At 42.8% G+C, this 18,534-nt stretch overlaps 1 protein-coding gene across 1 annotated transcript in view; it reads left to right on the top strand.

The window, feature by feature from the left end:
- The window catches only part of kmt2cb (lysine (K)-specific methyltransferase 2Cb), a gene marked incomplete at its 5' end in the record, with an annotated part of 190,869 nt that overhangs the window by 41,118 nt on the left and 131,217 nt on the right, over positions 1–18,534 (top strand). Inside the window, 5 exons of the mRNA XM_084326982.1 lie at positions 2,474–2,583; positions 6,142–6,304; positions 6,946–7,117; positions 10,637–10,751; positions 15,547–15,722. Coding sequence (XP_084183108.1) covers positions 2,474–2,583; positions 6,142–6,304; positions 6,946–7,117; positions 10,637–10,751; positions 15,547–15,722 — 736 coding nt within the window. The remainder of the gene's footprint in view (positions 1–2,473; positions 2,584–6,141; positions 6,305–6,945; positions 7,118–10,636; positions 10,752–15,546; positions 15,723–18,534) is intronic.

Here is an 18,534-nt window from a genome sequence, read left to right as displayed (position 1 = left end):
TGCTCTGCGCCTCCCCTGTCGTCCCCTAAGGTTCACGCGTCCCCTCCTCCCATTCCTCCACGGAGAGCATGCCTTCACTGACGCCCAATTTCCTGAATGCGATTTATAAATATAAATTGATCCGTTTTAAAAGTTGTCGTGAATTGTCATGGTATGACAAATACAGTTACTGGTAACTCGCAGGCATTGCAGAGATATTGAGGAAAAACACAAAATCACATTGGCTTTTTTTTCTATCTCACTTTTCTCTGTAGACACACACACTGTTCCAAAAATGATATTCCCACTGCTAAATTAATGACCATAGGTATTTTTTATAGCTTTAACAAGTTGTAGTATTAATATGTAGCCTACAGTGATGAAGGTATAAAGGCACTATGGTAATACATTGATTGATTGCTAAATTTAACAGATTGCAGAATGGGTACAATACAGTATTGCGCAATACACAATTGTTATGGGGATGCAGACCAGAGAAGGACTTCCCCCATTTTCAATTCATAACATTTACAGTCAAATCAAATACATTTACAGATTACAACCTTTATTTGGTTAATATTTTGATAAAATGTAATTTACTGTATTTTTATAGCATTTACACTTTATAATATTTTATTTTCAGCTTTTATAGTTTCACAAACACACATCAAGACAAATCACAAACTCAAAGAAAAAAGAAATAAAAAGAACACAAACAGTATGTTGCCAGACACTGTCACATCAATGAACAAACATACACCATGTCATATGCTATACACTAAGGACGCAAGGGGCTGATTCTCTGACATATATACACACATTACATATATACACATACACATATATATATATATATAATATATACACCAGCGCCGCCAATAGATAAAAAAAAATTAACTAATCAATCTCACAATTTTCTGTAATCAATCTAGATTAATCTAGATTAAAAACAGCATTTTTCTACATAAAACCGAAGCTTGTAACAGATATTTACTTGAGTAAAATCATGGAATTAATGTAAAATCAACACAAAGAAAGTATATTTAGATTCAAAGACTATTTTAATAGCTTTCTTTGAATACAGTTTCTCTCCTGTGAAATACAAATGTTCAACAAAACCATCATTTACATAGCATTTACACTTAAAGTAGGAAAAGTTTACCCTACAACGAATGGCTGGGTACATACAGGTTTTGACCAGCAGATGGCAGCGACGAGGCAGCTCCATTGGGAGGGGGCGGGGCCGGGTGGGAGGGGGTGGGGCCGAGGGGGCGGGGAAGGGGCGGGGCTAAAATTTACACGTTTTGTCTCCTGCCAATGTTGACAGCTATGGGCGGCAGGCGGCGGTATTGGACATTTGCGATCTCAGACTCATTCCCAATGATAACACAGGCTCCCTCGATGGATTATGATTGGGAATATCGAATAAAAGAAATAACGATAGAAAACCCGACTTTTCTCGGGTGTGGCGCTCAAGCGTCGGCAAGTTAACCCGACTTTATTCGTGAGTGGTGTCCAATGAGTTAACCATAAATGCACCACACGCTGATCGTGTATATTAAAGATCCAGTACAGTGTTTAAAAGAAATTCTGTCAGAAAAAGCTTATTGTGGAATGTTAATGTTTTTTCAGCCTCAGATGTACATTTGATGTGTTTTGGTGCACTCTCTCAGAGCACAGCCAACTCTCAGTAGGCTGAGGGGGTGTGGCCTTGTTAACACATTGACCGCCAGCAGCAGGGGGCGCTGATCCCCCTTCAGGCCATTCAATGGATATAGTTTTAGACTGCGACATTTGCGAGTGCTTAAAATATATCTTATATTATATCTATGGGTCTAATAACGCCGTCGACTGTCAGTGAGTTGCTTCCAGTCAACATGCTCAAAACAGATTGTTTTTTCATCTGTACATTTCCGTTTTATACCGTTTTGAATAGAGTATGGTTTGGGTGCTTTTGAGTAATTCCAGGAAAAAGATGAGAAAAAGGCATTTTAGTGTAATCCAGTCATCACGTTGTAATTTTTTGGCTGATTATCTAATCATCCTGAAATCAACGCTAGATTATCATTATTATATCTCGTCATGCATACATGAAATGACCGTCGTAGCGGGGCGCTCGTTAACTCGTTTTTGGCGCAGATTGTGTTAAGAGTGTTGTCCTTACACCAATCAACTAGATGTGACTGATGGGCCAATCAGAGTAACCAGAGTATATTATGCAATGTTTTAGTCATTTAGCAATATCTCCAAGGAAGCAGAGTGGATATCTGAAATGGGTTGATATTGTTTATATCCAGGGGGATAGAGATCAGAGCTTTAGTCATCATTTTCACAATAACAATAACAACAACTGTTCTAAGATTTTGGGTAATTTTACATCAGCACACCTTCTGTAAAATGCAACAAGATTGAAAAACACTTTTAATTGTACTGAATCTTAATATATATAATGCATCATCCTCACACTTGCCTCTCTCTTGTCTTGGACTTGCAGGGCAGTGCTGGGCACATCAGAGTTGTGCGTTGTGGTCGGAGGGCGTGTGCGGAGGCGAGGGACAATCTCTGCTTAACGTGGACAGAGCTATTGACTCAGGGAGCACAAAGGTGAGACCAGGGAGCACGCATGTGGGCTTTACCGATCAGGGCTGACCCGAATGCTTCAAAGCTTCAATCGCTGCCATGGTATTTGATGCCAAAATCAAGATTTGACTGCTTTGTTTGAATTTTTATTATTTATCCACCACAATCCTATGTCTATATCAGCATCAGAAATAGATTATAGAAATAATAATCCAACATCTATCTTGAAAATCTGTTCTTCTCAGCCAAGGAATTTAGTCATGAGAGCTCTCATTTACCCACTGTGTTGAAACTCTGCGCATGGGAAGAATGAAGCTTCGATTATCCGCTAATAATTACTACTGAAGCTTCAAAGCCCAGAAAATGGTAATCGGGACGGCCTTAGTACTGATACTGGTAAATGGACTGCATTTATATAGCACTTTTTATCCAAATCGCTTTACAGCTTATGCCTCACATTCACTCACACATTCATTCACACACCGATGGCGGAGGCAACCATGCAAGGTGCCAACCTGCTCATCGGGAGAAGTTAGGGGTTAAGTGTCTTGCTCAAGGACACTTCGACACACTGCCGGGAGGAGCCGGAATCGAACCTTCTGATTACCAAATTACTCCACCTCCTGAGCCACTGTCCTCCCCTGGTATTGGATATCGGGGCCCAAATCAGGGTGAAACTCTGTATTTGTGTCAGTGAATTTGTCCAATAAGATAATTCACCCTCAAGAGCCATGCGTAACATGTCAGGAATATTAGCAAAGATCATCACGATATCATGTTGATAGAAGTAATCGGCATGGAGACAATAGATGTAGAATATATAGATATTTCTTACCCAGTGACTTGAAACGAATAACCTAAGTCTATCCTATTTAATAAATGTAATGGATTGGATCTGTACTCTACCTTACGATACTTTACTGCTCAGAATAGGTATCGGCGTTCCCACAGTTACTGTGCCATTAGAGACTAATTCAGAAAACTCCCACCTGTCTTCTGCCCAGAAGACAACACTGCTTCTTCCTCATTTGAGATTCAGTGGTGGCTGGAACACAGAATTTTTCTACGTTAGTGCCACTTAGTGGAAAGAGTGATCCGTAACCTCATTTACAGAATAAATCGGAGCCTCTAGGTGGCGGTATACACACGAGAACAGTCAATCGTCACCCTACACATATTGTGGGAGAAGATCATCCGACTTGCATTGGAACAGGTTTACACTCTTCACAGGCTAAATGGCTGTCCTGAGTTAGCGGGTCACATTAGCACTTTGCACATTGAAGGCAAAATTTGCTTTCCGCCTTAGCAGCCTTTATGCCTGCTGTGGTCCCCAGCCCCAAGGTTGCCACTTAGGGCAGAGGGTACACGTGAGCCCTGTGCGTGTGTGCGGCTGTGTGTGTGTGTGCTTGCGTGCGTGCGTGCACGTGCCAACAAAAGACCCTCCCTGAACTCCTTTGGACAGCTGCCTAATTTGTTTCGGTTCTTTGGAGCCAATCGAGCCACTTAGGGGAAAGAGTGATCTGTATCCTCATTTACAGAATAAATCGGATCCTCTAGGTGGCGGTATACACATGAGAACAGTCAATCGCCACCCTACACATATTGTGGGAGAAGATCATCCGACTTGCATTGGAACAGGTTTTCTCAAAAGTGCTCACTCTGTGCATCTCTTATGGTATCGGCAGGCATTAGTGCATCCCTAGTCGGTGCTGTGGATAATGAGTCGGGCAGTAGGGAGGGTTCTACTCCAGCGAGGCAGAGGGAGAGAGGGGGCTGATGGATCAGGCTAGTTGGTAAAGGTCGTCCCTGGCAGCGTGGTTCTCCTTGGCTGTGAAATGGAAAAGGTCATGCCACTCAATGGGGCTGCGCTCTCATGGCGGCTTAGCCCCCAGCGCTAGCAGCGGCTCAACTCACAACTCCTTGATTGTGTTTTGCACCCCCTGGTCCGGTAAACCATCAGCAAGTCTTCCCACTTAATCTCCAGAGTGACTATTAGCGCACGCTTGTAGAACTGAGAGAATTTAAAGAGAAAGGTGCCTCACAAGGCCATGGGAAGAAGAGTGTTCTCTCCCAACAGGGCTAAAAAACATGTTGCGATGATGGGAGCTGAATTTTAAAGGGGCTTTTGATCATGAACTGTGTGAACATTGATGAATAGTTTCCAGAAGGATGCAGGAAATGACTGACCTTGCGTGAGTAGTGTTTGCCTTGGTACTGGACTTACTTTAGAGTTCATCCTTGCTTTAGCTTTTTTGCCTTGTAGGTATTAATTTCCATTTCCTCTATGGAAAAACACTGTTCTTTAGGGGTTTGCACAATTTATGATTAGATACTAATGTTATTTTAGCTATTTTATTTTAAGATTTTCAATGTGTTAAAGAGACTCATGATTGGAGCCCCCACCACCAGAGGAAGTAAATAAATAATAATAATCTTGCGACTCCCAACTTGTTGAGACTACTGGTTTAGACAGCAGATGAGGGGAAAATGAGAGACAGAGAGAATCAAGTAAAACATTTCTTTACACTATATCAAGATCGTTACACGTGTTTATGTCCGACGTAGGGCTGGGCGATATATCGAGTATACTCGATATATCGGGGCTTGTTCTACATGAGATGTAGTCGATTACTATATCGTGAACATCGAGTATAATGTTGTCAGGTCAGTTTCAACGAGCAACAGGCTAACGTTAGCCGCTAAGCTAACGTGACTCCGCGGCACCAGTTCCATTAGTGAGGGGGGGGGGGGGGTATATTGACGAGGCTTGACAACAGAGGTTCAAAGAAAACTTCACATTTATTGGCTATTCGTTTCTTTATATCGCTTTATCCATCGGGCTGTTCCAGGTTCCAACTCTGTGTGTTGACAATGACATCCTGGTGTGACATCATCAACTACGGCAACTTAGGACGCTCAAACTCAAACCTAATACATCACGCTCTCTCGCTCTCTCTCTCTACATTCAATTATTTAAAGTAGCCAACTATACACTATAAATATTAACTGGATAGTTGATGATAAACATTTAATTTTATTATCTGAAATATTCTAAAATCATTAAGTCTGCTATAAGCCATTATCCCTTTGTATGTGATTATTATTTTCTCACAGTAGTGTGTATATATAAAGTGTGTGTGTGTTTTTGGCTAAAGTAGATAGAAAACACAGTACTGTGCAAAAGTCTTAGGCACCCAAGAGTTTTTATATAAATTGTCTTACAGTATATCTTTTTATATTTTTGTTATTAATTTATTTTTATATATGTTTGTGTCAGTAGACTACTCTTAGTACATTTTTAGAAAATGTTCATTTAATTATTTTTGAAAGCATATTCATGGTTTAATGCAAACATATGTTACAGGGACTATTATAATCATCATTGGCATGATTATGCATTAAAGGGTTAAATCAAGCATTTTTAAGTGCTTTAGAGGAAATGTCAAAATATCGCGATATGTATCGTGATCTAGCAAAAAAAAATCACGATATCATTTAGGGGCCATATCGCCCAGCCCTAGTCCGATGTCCATTTTTCCTGTCTCATTGTCTCTTTCTTTCCTTCTGCCTGTCTTTCTTTAGCACTGTGCATACTGTAAGCGCCTTGGAGCATCCATTAAGTGCTGTGCTGAAGGATGTGCTCATCTCTACCATTACCCGTGTGCGGGGGCGGCTGGGACTTTTCAGGATATCAGGAGTCTCTCCCTCCTCTGTCCAGATCATATTGAATTGGCTATTCACAGATGTAAGTCCAGGAGTACCGGATACAACTCACTCCAACACCTTTTTGAATACTACAATTGAAAAGTTATTTAATTAAAATAATCAAGTGTCACAAAATCAGTATGAGTACGGTAGTATTAACTAGCTACTGTATATATAAATATAAAAAAATGAAGAAGGAAGCCACTGCATAATGCAAAAAACATTTAATTAATGCCTTCAAACATGCACTATTTACAGCATTGTATAGGCCTTTATAGGCAACACACGCATGCTGGACATACATGCAGAACACTTTGCAGCGCGTTTCGAGTATCAACTCTTCCTGTACCCCACTGTCTAGGATGTAATAATCATGATGTGAACCCTCCCCCTTCCTATATATTTGACAGGATTCCACACGCTTACCATTGCTGCCTGAGGAAGAGTTTGATACTTTAAACACGTTGCAAAGTGTTGTGCATGTTTGTCAAGCCTATAAAATGCCTAAAGTGTGAATATATTTTAGCATTTATACAGTGGCTTCCTTCTAAATAATTTTTTTTTAATATATTGGATTCTTGCCTTTTTTAGGAACCCTGTATTAGCTAGCTAAAATGTGCAATGAATTTGAATTGTTTTTCTGATCCGTGATCCTTCTCTCTCTCATCTCCCTCTTCATAGTTGCGGACGATGCTAATTGTACACTGTGTGACAGCCCGGGGGACCTCGCCGACCAGCTCTTCTGCACCAGCTGCGGCCAGCACTACCATGGGATGTGCCTGGACATGGCTGTGACCCCTCTAAGGAGGGCAGGTTGGCAATGCCCCGAGTGCAAGGTCTGCCAGACGTGCAAGTGAGTCACCTCGCTGCCCACTTACATGACCTGCCCCATGATCTGCCCCCCCCCCCACACACTGAAAGTTCCACTCCCACCCTTTCTTTTTGCCTTTCTTTTTTTACTACTTTTCTCCATGGCCGCCAGGCATGGTGCAAACTTATTGGTTTGTTTACCTCCTCTGTGGTTTGTGGGTCTGAGATGGATGTGATGCCCTGAAGCTTGGCTCACTGACCCCTGACCTCTCTTAAGAAGCACATGTTCACTGTTAGCAACCAGGCCTGTATCTGCCTTGAGGCATACATTAGCCTGGTTGCAACTCCAAGGCCAAATAGCACCAGTGAAGGCTTAGTTATTATTCACATTATGCATTTTCCCCCTAAAACTTTTATAATAATTACATATACATTTGTGTGTATATATATAGTGTTCCAGAATTCCGAGCCATTCGTGGTGGTAGATGACGGGGGGTGCTCAAGCTAATTAAGAGAAAATGCTTGTATAATCTTTTTAGTTTATTTATGTGTCCATTGATTTCTGCGCGGCGACCACTCGAGAGAAGTTAGGGCATCAGTGCAGACAGGACGTGGCTTGATAAATGTTGCACTTAACTCTCAATGTTTGTTGTCTGATAAAAAATTATAGGGACATATATTTTACAAATACATAGGCCTACAGATAAAAACACACGTATCAAATTTACTAATTTGCATTGACTGAGGTAGTATAATATCTGAGGTATTTGTAATAGAGCTGTGCAAATGACATTGTAAACATGTCAGTAAATAAATTAAGAGTCATTAAAGTGCAGGGTCGGGTGAGGACAGGGGAGAAATCAGAGTGTGAATGTTGGCACGGCTCAGGGGCTTGCATGGTGGAGGAGGGGGCAGCTTGGGGGCTGTTTCTGAGCCTGGTAGTGCGGGTACTGACGCTCCCCCAGAGGGCAGGGGGGAAGAACGGGCCAACACAAGCATAATAGTTTTTCCCAACATTAATTTATGAGGTGACAGCTCTTATATAGTTCTATGGGTGACAGCGTTCGCCTCAGGGGTAGTTCATGCAAACTCGATGCATTACTTTATACAGTAATTCGGTAAAGTACAGCTCGTTACTCGTTTCCTTCTGGAAATAAAATCACCGGCCTTATCCTTTAAATGTGATGTGATTTTATGTTGTAACATTATCATTTCCTGCATTTTGAGCAGGGCTCTAGACTAACTTTCCCACGGGTGGCACTGGTGCGTCCAACTTTCTCAGTAGGTGGCACCAACACCAGTGTTTGGTTGTTTTTTTATTTGCTGTGCAATAGCTTTTTCAGGGCTAGTAAAATGGTATCATATGCAACCTTTTTTGGGGGGGGGGTTTGTGTTAATATTTGACTTTGTGGCACTAGTGAGAGTGGGGGAGAAATTGCATGGCGACCCAACTGTAATTTGACGATGTTGGATCTAGAATTCTAATTGTCAACATAGCCTATGAAAAGATCCAAAACCTACAATGGATTTTCTTCTGCTCTTGATACTCTTCCATCTCTCTCCTACCCTTAGGAGCTCTCAACCATGCCATAAATTATGTTCCTATTGTATGCAGAAATCCTTAAATACAGCGCTTAAAGGTTAAATGGTTAATTCTTTTATTTTTAAAAGAGTAAATGATTTCCGTCTAAACAAGCATTTTTATCGACCGCCCCAGAAAATATTTTGTCTAGCTCCTGAAAACTCATATCTCTCAAGATCTTTCATTACACTGGGCATGCGCGTGCCTCTGTGTAGTACTTGAGTTGAGTTCGAACAGCACATGCCTGTGTATTAAACTGTCAATGGGGAATATTAATTGAGCGCACATGAAGTAACGTTAGCCTACTGTAAACTGCGTGAGATGATTATCAGACTGGTCATGGATGATCAAAGGACACACAATACTGCCCAAGCAAGACCCCGGAAAGAACGTTATGAAACAGAATGAAAGAGGCAGACGGCTCCATGGCTGTTTTGTAGGCTGTTTCGGACAAATTAACAGAAAAGTATGCAATGCTTTTTATTGCCATTCTATGAGTAGTGTGTTGATGATCAATAAGGGTGATTGACGACGAGCATCACTGTAAGGCATTTGTGCTGTGTGTGTGTGGTGAAATGAGTTTGGTCGATATAAGTCCCATCGTTGTGGGCATGTAGAGTTTACTTGGCTCTATTATCGGCGAGCTGCACATGGCGTTTGTTTTGGAAGCCAGAGTGTCGTCGTCATCATTTTCACAATCTCCGTCTCTGCCCTGGAGTCTGTACTGTACTGTGGACACGAGTTTCAGTCACTTTTACAAGTGTCGCTACTAATGATGAGTCATCATGCAGGCGCGCTGTATTGCTATAGTTAGCAAACATTATTAGCAAGCATTGTTGCTACGTTGTACAGATGTCGTCTGGTAACGTTAGATATATTTGTATTGTCGTGTTGAAAGAGAGAGAGCGAGAGATGATTAGAATGTGAAATGGGCAGATGGTGGTGCAGCAGACCACTTGGAGGGAGAAAAAAACATGGATATCCGGTTTTCATCTGGTTAATGATGGCAGATAGCCGGCTATCAAAATATCATTATGCACATCCCTATTCATTTTGATACAAATAGCAATGATTCTGCTCTGACACAGAAGCACAAAGGCAGCTCTGCGTCACATGGAGCTACACTGCACATTGTGCTTGTATAACACAGTAGGGCTGACCTTCGATTTTCTTTTGGAATTCGAAGCTTCGGGGCCGAGGTTCGATTTTAATTCGAAGCTTCGAGATAAAAAATAAAATACAAATGATAAATTATTTTTAATTTTTTTATGTTGTGGGACGTGTACAGCACTTTGTTCAACTTTGTCAGTGCTGTAAAGTTTAAACCTTTTAAAATTTTAGACAAACGAAACACTTTGCTTTCATGAAATATTGTAAGCCGTCATTTGAGGCTTTATAAAAGCAGCACAATGAACACAAATCTGTCAGTGCCGAGTCCAACCTCATCTTAAATAACAAACCGCATTGATTGTTGTAATTAACAAAGAGAGGCAGAGTTTATTTTGCAAAAAAAAATAAAGATTATGAATTTATTTTCATATTCGAATTCCATGCCCATCGAACGAAGCTTCGAAGTATTTAAGACAGCCCTATAACAGTTAATTATTTGTTACATTCCTGTATTTGAATGAATTCATTATTTATATGTAATACCCTGTACCGTCTGTGTTGTTAAAGGGGCACTTCACCAAAAAACAATGCTGATTTTATTTTGCACATAATCTCACACACACCTCCTAAAACGAATGATAAGGTAGCAGTCCCTATAAGACAAGATATTGCAATTATTTCATCTACATCATTCCATGTACTGTAACTGTACTGTACTCGACACAACACAAGGATCCAATGTCCCTGATGACATCACTGGTGGCCATATTCAAACTCATTGACTCTCAATAACCATCAAACTAAATGAATGTCTGCAAAACGGTTAGCTTTTGGATGTGTTTAACACTTTACTTTCTCCTCCTCTCGTAGGAACCCAGGGGAGGACACTAAGATGTTGGTGTGTGACATGTGTGACAAAGGCTGCCATACCTTCTGCATGCAACCTGCCATGGACTCCATCCCCACCAACGGCTGGAGATGCAAGGTAGGCAGCTTGGCTTCATATCGGCTTCCTGTGGTCTGTACGGCGCAATGTGGTCTCTGTGAACGTTGGGTTGTTTCATAGTTGTCGTGGTCAGAGAGCAGCTCGATGGAGTGCGTGAGGGATGGGGGTTGTACTACAACAGTTGCAAGTCCATGAACCCTCTACGGGGGAGGAGAACGCCTGCTGCTGTATCTGGTTGAACGGGAGACGGGAGTCGAGCAAGTCAGAGGACTGAGCGCTTGTATTTTCTTAGGGAGATGACCAGCTCTGTTTTTTAAATGTCAACAAATGACCTGGGTGGGTGAGAAACACTGTAGGCTGATCCAATCATTTCCGATGTCATCTGTAGTGGAATAGTTAAAACAACTGATCATTGCTTTCAGTGGTTGGTGTGATGTGAAATATTGTGTTTGAGGTAAATGTTTGGGGAATGGGTGATCTGTCGCTGGCTGAAGAAAACACTAATCCTTAGAAAACACTAATCCTTGAAACAGGGGTATTTTTTTCAGAACATTTGCATCTAGACCAGAAAATAAAAACGCTCTATCACCCATGCGAAATATGACCTTTTTCTGTGGTTTGTGTCTGCGTTTCCTGTGGTTAAGAAGTGACTCACATTGGCTGATCTTTTAAAGGCTACAGTTTAGACTGTGTGTGTGTGTGTGTGTGTGTGTGTGTGTGTGTGTGTGTGTGTGTGTGTGTGTGTGTGTGTGTGTGTGTGTGTGTGTGTGTGTGTGTGTGTGCGTGTGTGTGTGTGGGGGGGGGGGGGGGGGGCTTCTGGCTACAGCGCGGGTGGCAGCCAGGCCCATCACCCAGGCGTCTGGCTAGCAGCTCCCTATCAGCTGCAGCGGTCAGGCTGCGCCGCAGAGCAAACCACAGCAGCAGAGGCGCCAGGTGGTGGAACATCTTCACACTTAGCTTCTCTATCTGACTCAGCACGGCAGGAACACAGCCTACACGCAGCCCTGCCCCCTCCCCCCTCTCTCTCTCTCGCTCTCTCTCTCTGCCACTCACTCTCTCTCTCTGCCACTCGCTCTCTCCTCATCCCCACCCCCACCCCCCTGTGGTGCTTTCGTTCTGAGTTCAGCCATCTCAATGACTTGGAAATGAATGAAAAATGAATCACTGCTCCAGTTTCAATGCTCTCGCCGTGTGCCTCCAGCCGTCTGGATTTCCGGCTCTTCTCTCGCGCAGACTTTTCGGTGTTTGTTTACCGTGTCTGTGGGTGGAGTTAGAGAGAGGCTGTGTCTCCGAGTGCTCCTTGGTGGATTTTTAATAGCCGTGTTTTGTGGTAACGTCTGGAAAGGGGGAAAGGCCTGCACGCCCGTGACATTCTCTACCACACCTGAACGTCGACATATTACAGTCTATCATGAAAAACAACAAAACATAACTGTCTCGTTAGCTAGCTGACCTGCAAGGTCACCATACTGCTCGTTAGTGAGGAAGTGTTAACGGAACCCATTGACCTTTGCTATCATTGCTAACAAATGCTAACAATTTCTACTTCCCATATCTCAAAAACACCTGTGCTTTTTCTGTTGTTTGATGGATTGAAATGACTCCTAGTTTGTGACAAATCAGATAGGCTTCTTAAGCAGAAGTAAACCGTTCCTTTAACACTTGATATTTGTGGCAGAAAAACCCAGCGAGGACATTATTGAGGTTAAATCAGGATTGTGTTGCACAGCTTAGCTGTCTGCCTTGTTGAGCAGCTCTGCATCTTCCCCTGCTCGGCTACCAGCTAGACGGCTACCGCTGTCTGCACCACTGCTCTGGTAACTCACTGCACCAGTAGGCTGGCTGACGCCCCCTCACCAGCGCTGTCTCATAGAGGAATGAGAGAGAGAGCTTTCACAATGCATTAATCATAGAACATTCTGAAATTCCACTGGAGCAGTAGTTTAATTTCGCCATGGCACCTAAGCCTCTACTGGATGTACGACACGTTGTGACTCACTATTCCCCACAGGTTCCCAGTTTACTGGTGGTGGCCAACAATAGGTGGGGGTTGCGAGTTCTTGAAGCCTCAGAGGGTGAGAAGCAGAACTGCTGCTGTCTGTCTGTTTGTGAATGATGAGGGATGGTAGTCCAGCAGGTGGGAAGCAGGACTGCTGCTGCTGTCCGTCTGTCTGTCTGTCTGTCTGTCTGTCTGTCTGTCTGTCTGTCTGTCTGTCTGTCTGTCTGTCTGTCTGTCTGTCTGTCTGTCTGTCTGTCTGTCTGTCTGTCTGTCTGTGTGAATCATGAGGGATGGTAGTCAAGCAGGTGAGAAGCAGGACTGCTGCTGTCTGTCTGTGTGAATGATGAGGGATGGCAGGAGAGAGCGAGCTGCCTCTCAATCACCAATCAGGCTGGTGGTTCACACTCCACCTGCAACACAGGCCCGCTCTGGAACACACGGCACAGACAGATACACAGGAGAAAATACCAGGATGGTTGGGGATGTAGCCCTAGAATATTTGATATGCCATACATTGCATGCATTATTCCATATAGAACTCTCTATGCAGGGATTCACACCAGCAGCATTCTAATTCGTTGCTCTTTATATGTACTCGCTCAATAATTCATTGCTGCGACATGGGGTCAGCTCTTGGCATATACTCTCGAATCCCTCTGGAGGTTTTGCCCCAAAATGTACCTATATTTAATGAAATATCTAAACATTTCCACGAGATTCACGCAGAGAACGTTCCGCGAACGTGCCAGGGATGGCAACCACAGCAGGACACAAAACCTCCGTTGATGAGCCGGGTGCATTTACGTATTTGCCCAATTGCCCCGCACCATACGCACCATGATCCGTGTAGGACTGTCGCGAATACCATTTTCTTGGGGCTTTGAAGTGTCTGTAGTAATTATCATCGAATAGTTAAAGCTTCGTTCTTCCCGTGCGGCGGTCTCAGTCCGGTGGGTAAATGAGAGCAATGTGCTAGTAGAGGTTTTCTGAAAGTTCCTATTATGTCCTTGTCGGAGAAGAACTACTTTTCAGAATGAATGGTTGGATTATTATTTCTTATGCTGATGTAGGCACATTTTTGCAGTGGTTAATTTTTTTTTATAATATTAAATAAGCATTTATATAGTGATTTTGACCTGCTCAATGAATGTGCTCTGTGTGAATCTCGTGGACAAGTTGAGTTATCTGTGGCAGTCATTCATTGTACACAGTCTGTCAAATCAGAATAACTTTATTTGCCAGATACAGTAAATGTACAGTAGTGTTGCACTATATACCGATACTAGAAAGGTATCCCAATACCCTGCCATTAATAAGAACTGTACTATACCCCTTTTTCTATTTTTTATTTGACCACAAACGTACCAGATGAAAATGGTACAAACACATCACTCAACAACACATACTAAAGAAAAGCACTCGTACATATTCAAGCTGAAGATCAAGTCGGGGACTCTGTGCACAACAACAACAACCATACATACACAATATATATATATATATATGTCACCACATTGACCTATTAACTCATACATCTCTCCCCTTAGTTTAGTAGCTAGGTATATATCCACCAGTCCCTATACACACACACACACACACACACACACACACACACACACACACACACACACACACACACACACACACGTGGTTGGGCACCGAAAACCGGTTCTAATAGGAACCGGTTCCTAACTTCCGATTCTGGAACCGGAAGTAACATATTTGCATTTCTATTCTTAATTTCGATTCTCAAAAAAAAGGAAAAAAAAACATATTTTTTTTTACTTTGTTAATTAATACCCTAGTTACAGTACAGCAACCAAATTTAACTGTATCAAGTCAACTGACAATGTGAATAGTATGAAAAAAATATTAGATTTTTCACACACACAAAAAACTCCTGCGAAATAAGCTGTGACCTGTTTTGACCTGCACCTCAAAGAATCGAAATCGAGAATCGTTTAGAACAGGAATCGATCAAATCCAAACGATGCCCAACCCTACACACACACACACGCACACACACACACACACACCACATACACACAATCACCCTCCAACAACCTCCACACACACAACTCACCCACACTGTCCTACAGGCAAGTAGCATCATCCCCAATACTATACCCCATTTTATTACTTTTAAGAAAGACTTAATAAGAACCGTATTTCCTATGAGTTGTGTGTGTGTGTGCACAGCGCTCTGCTTCCACTCCCTGCAGGCATAGTGGGCGTGTCAACAGTACAACAAGTGCTGTCCATGACTTGTTGACAAAGCAGACACACGGAGGGAAATATGGCATTTATTGCACTTACACACATAGCTGACAGTCGGGGCAAGCCCATCACAAAGCCCGTCCATAAAACATGTTTTAAACCCACACAGACCAAGGGAGCCGACTTGGCAAAGCATTCCACTGACAAACATGCCGACCTGTTCGAGGAGTTCAAAAAGAGCGGCAGGTTAGCGAGTGTGATAGAAAACACATATAGATTCCTGCAAATATAAATGAGTGTGTGTCAAGCGAACCCTAACCCTACCAGCTGTATTTGAACAATGTATGATGCAAACTCAAGAAACTGAACAGGGCCCCATGCTATCCAGAATGGTATAGAATATCAGTATTTTTCAAGGTATTGTATCAAAGTGAGAGATTCCAGTATTGTAATAGTAGTGTACAGGAATCCGTCTCGGTGGTGTTAGTGCACACATGCCGACACATACGGCACTAGGACAATACCACTTTTTAATCACTATTACTCTCTTTGAGTTATAGCGGATTGCATGAGCAAGGCCTTTGCGTCTCTTACTAACACAACCCTCCTCCCCCCCAGAACTGCAGAGTGTGTGTCCAGTGTGGAACGCGAACCAGTGGGCAGTGGCACCACACCAGCCTGCTGTGTGAGAACTGTGTCCAACATCAGGACCCCGCTCTCTGCTGTCCGCTGTGTGCCTGCGTCCTGGACCCTGAGCACCAGAAAGACCTGCTCTCCTGCCATGGCTGTAAACGGTAAGAGATATATCTTTGCGTGGATGGCAAACGTTTGACGTAAACCCCTTGAATGCAGAACCCTAAAGGCTCCCACATAGTCGGGCGTACTGTGAGCGGACCGGACTCTGCGCAGCATGTCCGCAGTCGTTTGAGGTTTCATAGTCGAGCGTAGCCACCGCGTACCAATTTTTAGAGACTAAACTACCGAAAAAAGGTACCGTTGGGTACCGGTATCGATTCACAGGTACCGGTACCGGTCATGTCCACTTCTATTAATTATGCTAAGCTAGGCTAACATGCAGCCAGATAGCTTTCTACTGAACGCACAGAGAGGAAACTGAAACGGTTAAAAAAAAAAAAAACATTTGAATAGTGATTTAGGCATTAATTATCATGGCAGCGGTTGAAGCTTGAAATTTGTTCAGCCCTATAGGGAGGTGTAGTGGTTATGTCATTTTTGTTTTTTCCTGTTCCACCCTCTGTTCCACTTAATGTATTTCTCCATTGACCATTTCTAAATCGGCTCGTTTTAGATAAATAAAGCATTAACGTTGGCATGGTGTACCTTTCTGTGCGTATTTATCCACAATCTATAGCTCAACATGAAAATATTCGCAATTAATCGTAAAGGTAGCAAAATAATAACGTTTATGTTTTCGTTCGCTGCTACACTGCTATTTGGCGCTGCTGACTGACGTCACCACAGAGTAGATGCCTGGCTTTAGTCGCAGACCTAGGATCAGATTGCCCTTACATTCCATAAGCTTAACAATTCGTACAATCGGAAAATAACTGACCCTGAATCTATGGCTAGTATCTCTCTGGTGACCATATTTGTATTTATATTTTAAATCGTATAACGTTATTTCGCTGCATATTAAATCACTGTAAATACTAATGTAAATCATTGTTTCGTTGTACATATTGTGTATAGTTTATAACGTTATTGTTTTTTACATGACGTTAGTAGCTAGCTAGCTTGCTAGCCGGCATTCCCGTAACTCCTAACATGCCCCGATTTAAAATGGTTCTCTCCTCTTTGTATACTTTTGTCCTCACAAACAAAGTATTCTGCCAGGGAACTTATGGACACGACCAGGGGTGCAGTCGTGCACACACGCGGTTACACGCCGTGTTATTAGATCACTGAGGCAGAACTAAGTACGCGCGATCGCGCACGGATGTGTACTCGCGTGTACGCGCACACAAAAATGCGCTGTATCCATTCGTTGTGAATAAGTACCCGGCCGGCGGCCACCGTTTTACATAACAAAAAGCGCAAGTAGACTAGGTGTCGGCTATCTGAATGCATCTCCCCCTTCATTCTGTGTGACGGCAGTGGAGGTGAATACTAATGTGGCTCGGAATTCGTGATGGGGGTCTACCTGCTTATGATTGAATCAAGCGTCTGCCGTGCTGCGCGCCAGCTTTCCAATTGCTCTCGCGCGCGCACATTCACACAAATAGAGAGCAAGAAGAGCGTGTATGATAGAAAGATTGCACTTGCATATATCGTACGGATGTGTACTCGCGTGTACGCGCACACAAAAATGCGCTGTATCCATTCGTTGTGAATAAGTACCCGGCCGGCGGCCACCGTTTTACATAACAAAAAGCGCAAGTAGACTAGGTGTCGGCTATCTGAATGCATCTCCCCCTTCATTCTGTGTGACGGCAGTGGAGGTGAATACTAATGTGGCTCGGAATTCGTGATGGGGGTCTACCTGCTTATGATTGAATCAAGCGTCTGCCGTGCTGCGCGCCAGCTTTCCAATTGCTCTCGCGCGCGCACATTCACACAAATAGAGAGCAAGAAGAGCGTGTATGATAGAAAGATTGCACTTGCATATATGCGCTTGTGTGTGTGTGTGTGCGCTTGTGTGTGTGTGTATAACTGCGCGCGCGAGTGGGTGTGAGCGCACCACAAGGTTCATCACCAAACCTCCCTTGCTGTGCACTAGGAGTCATGCACACACAAACTTCAAGTAAACACAAAGTTGTCTGATTATTTTAAGTTTGCTTTTGTGTTTGTGTGTAAAACAATTTCTTAAAAGTAAATACAAACTAAATGAACAATGTAACTTACATTGTTAATTTAGTTTGTATTTACTTTTCTTTAAGTTGATTCAATTAAAGAAATTGTAACTATTACATTTAAAACATTGTTTGTTTTTCAACCATATCTGTTGACAATATAATTTCTTTATATATTGAAGGCTACATCCTGCTACCTTTTTCAGCTTCTCTATTTAAAATAAATAAATAAATATAATCTGTTCTGTGCGCATGCACGTACCCGCGTGCGCGTGGCGTGTTACCAGTTCTCATATTACGACTGCACCACTGGACACAACAGTAGTAGTAGTTATAAGGTTTTTGAGCTTGTAACGTTAACGTTAGCTATCGTGGTATCAACGAGCCGTGTAGCTAGCTAGCTTGCTAGCCGGCATGATGCGTGTGCAGTGCTTGCCCCACAGGTCTGAGAAGAGGACCTGCACATTTTACTCGTTCCCCAAACTCCTCTACATGCCCCGATTTTAAATTGTTCACGACAGTAGACATAATGCTAACGTCTAGTACGTTTAGCGGGTTAGCGTTAGCTAGCTAGCTAATATGTATCAGCTTGCCGTGACGTGAGGTAGGCGACGGCTGCCTACTTAACAGGCTGCCTACTAGTAAATGCAGTGTTTCCCCTATATGCAGCGCCGCTGCTGAATTAGGACCGCCGCTGCTACGAACTAGACTATTTAAAGAAATATATATATATATATTTTTTTATCATTTCATTTGGGCTGTGGGGGGTGCTTAATGTAAAAGACTGACCTGAGGA

Source organism: Notolepis coatsorum (genome assembly GCF_963971535.1).
Source record: "Notolepis coatsorum genome assembly, chromosome: 13".
Lineage (NCBI taxonomy): Eukaryota > Metazoa > Chordata > Actinopteri > Aulopiformes > Paralepididae > Notolepis > Notolepis coatsorum.
The sequence above is the reverse complement of the archived record's forward strand: the minus strand, read 5'-3'. Positions and strand labels throughout refer to the sequence as shown.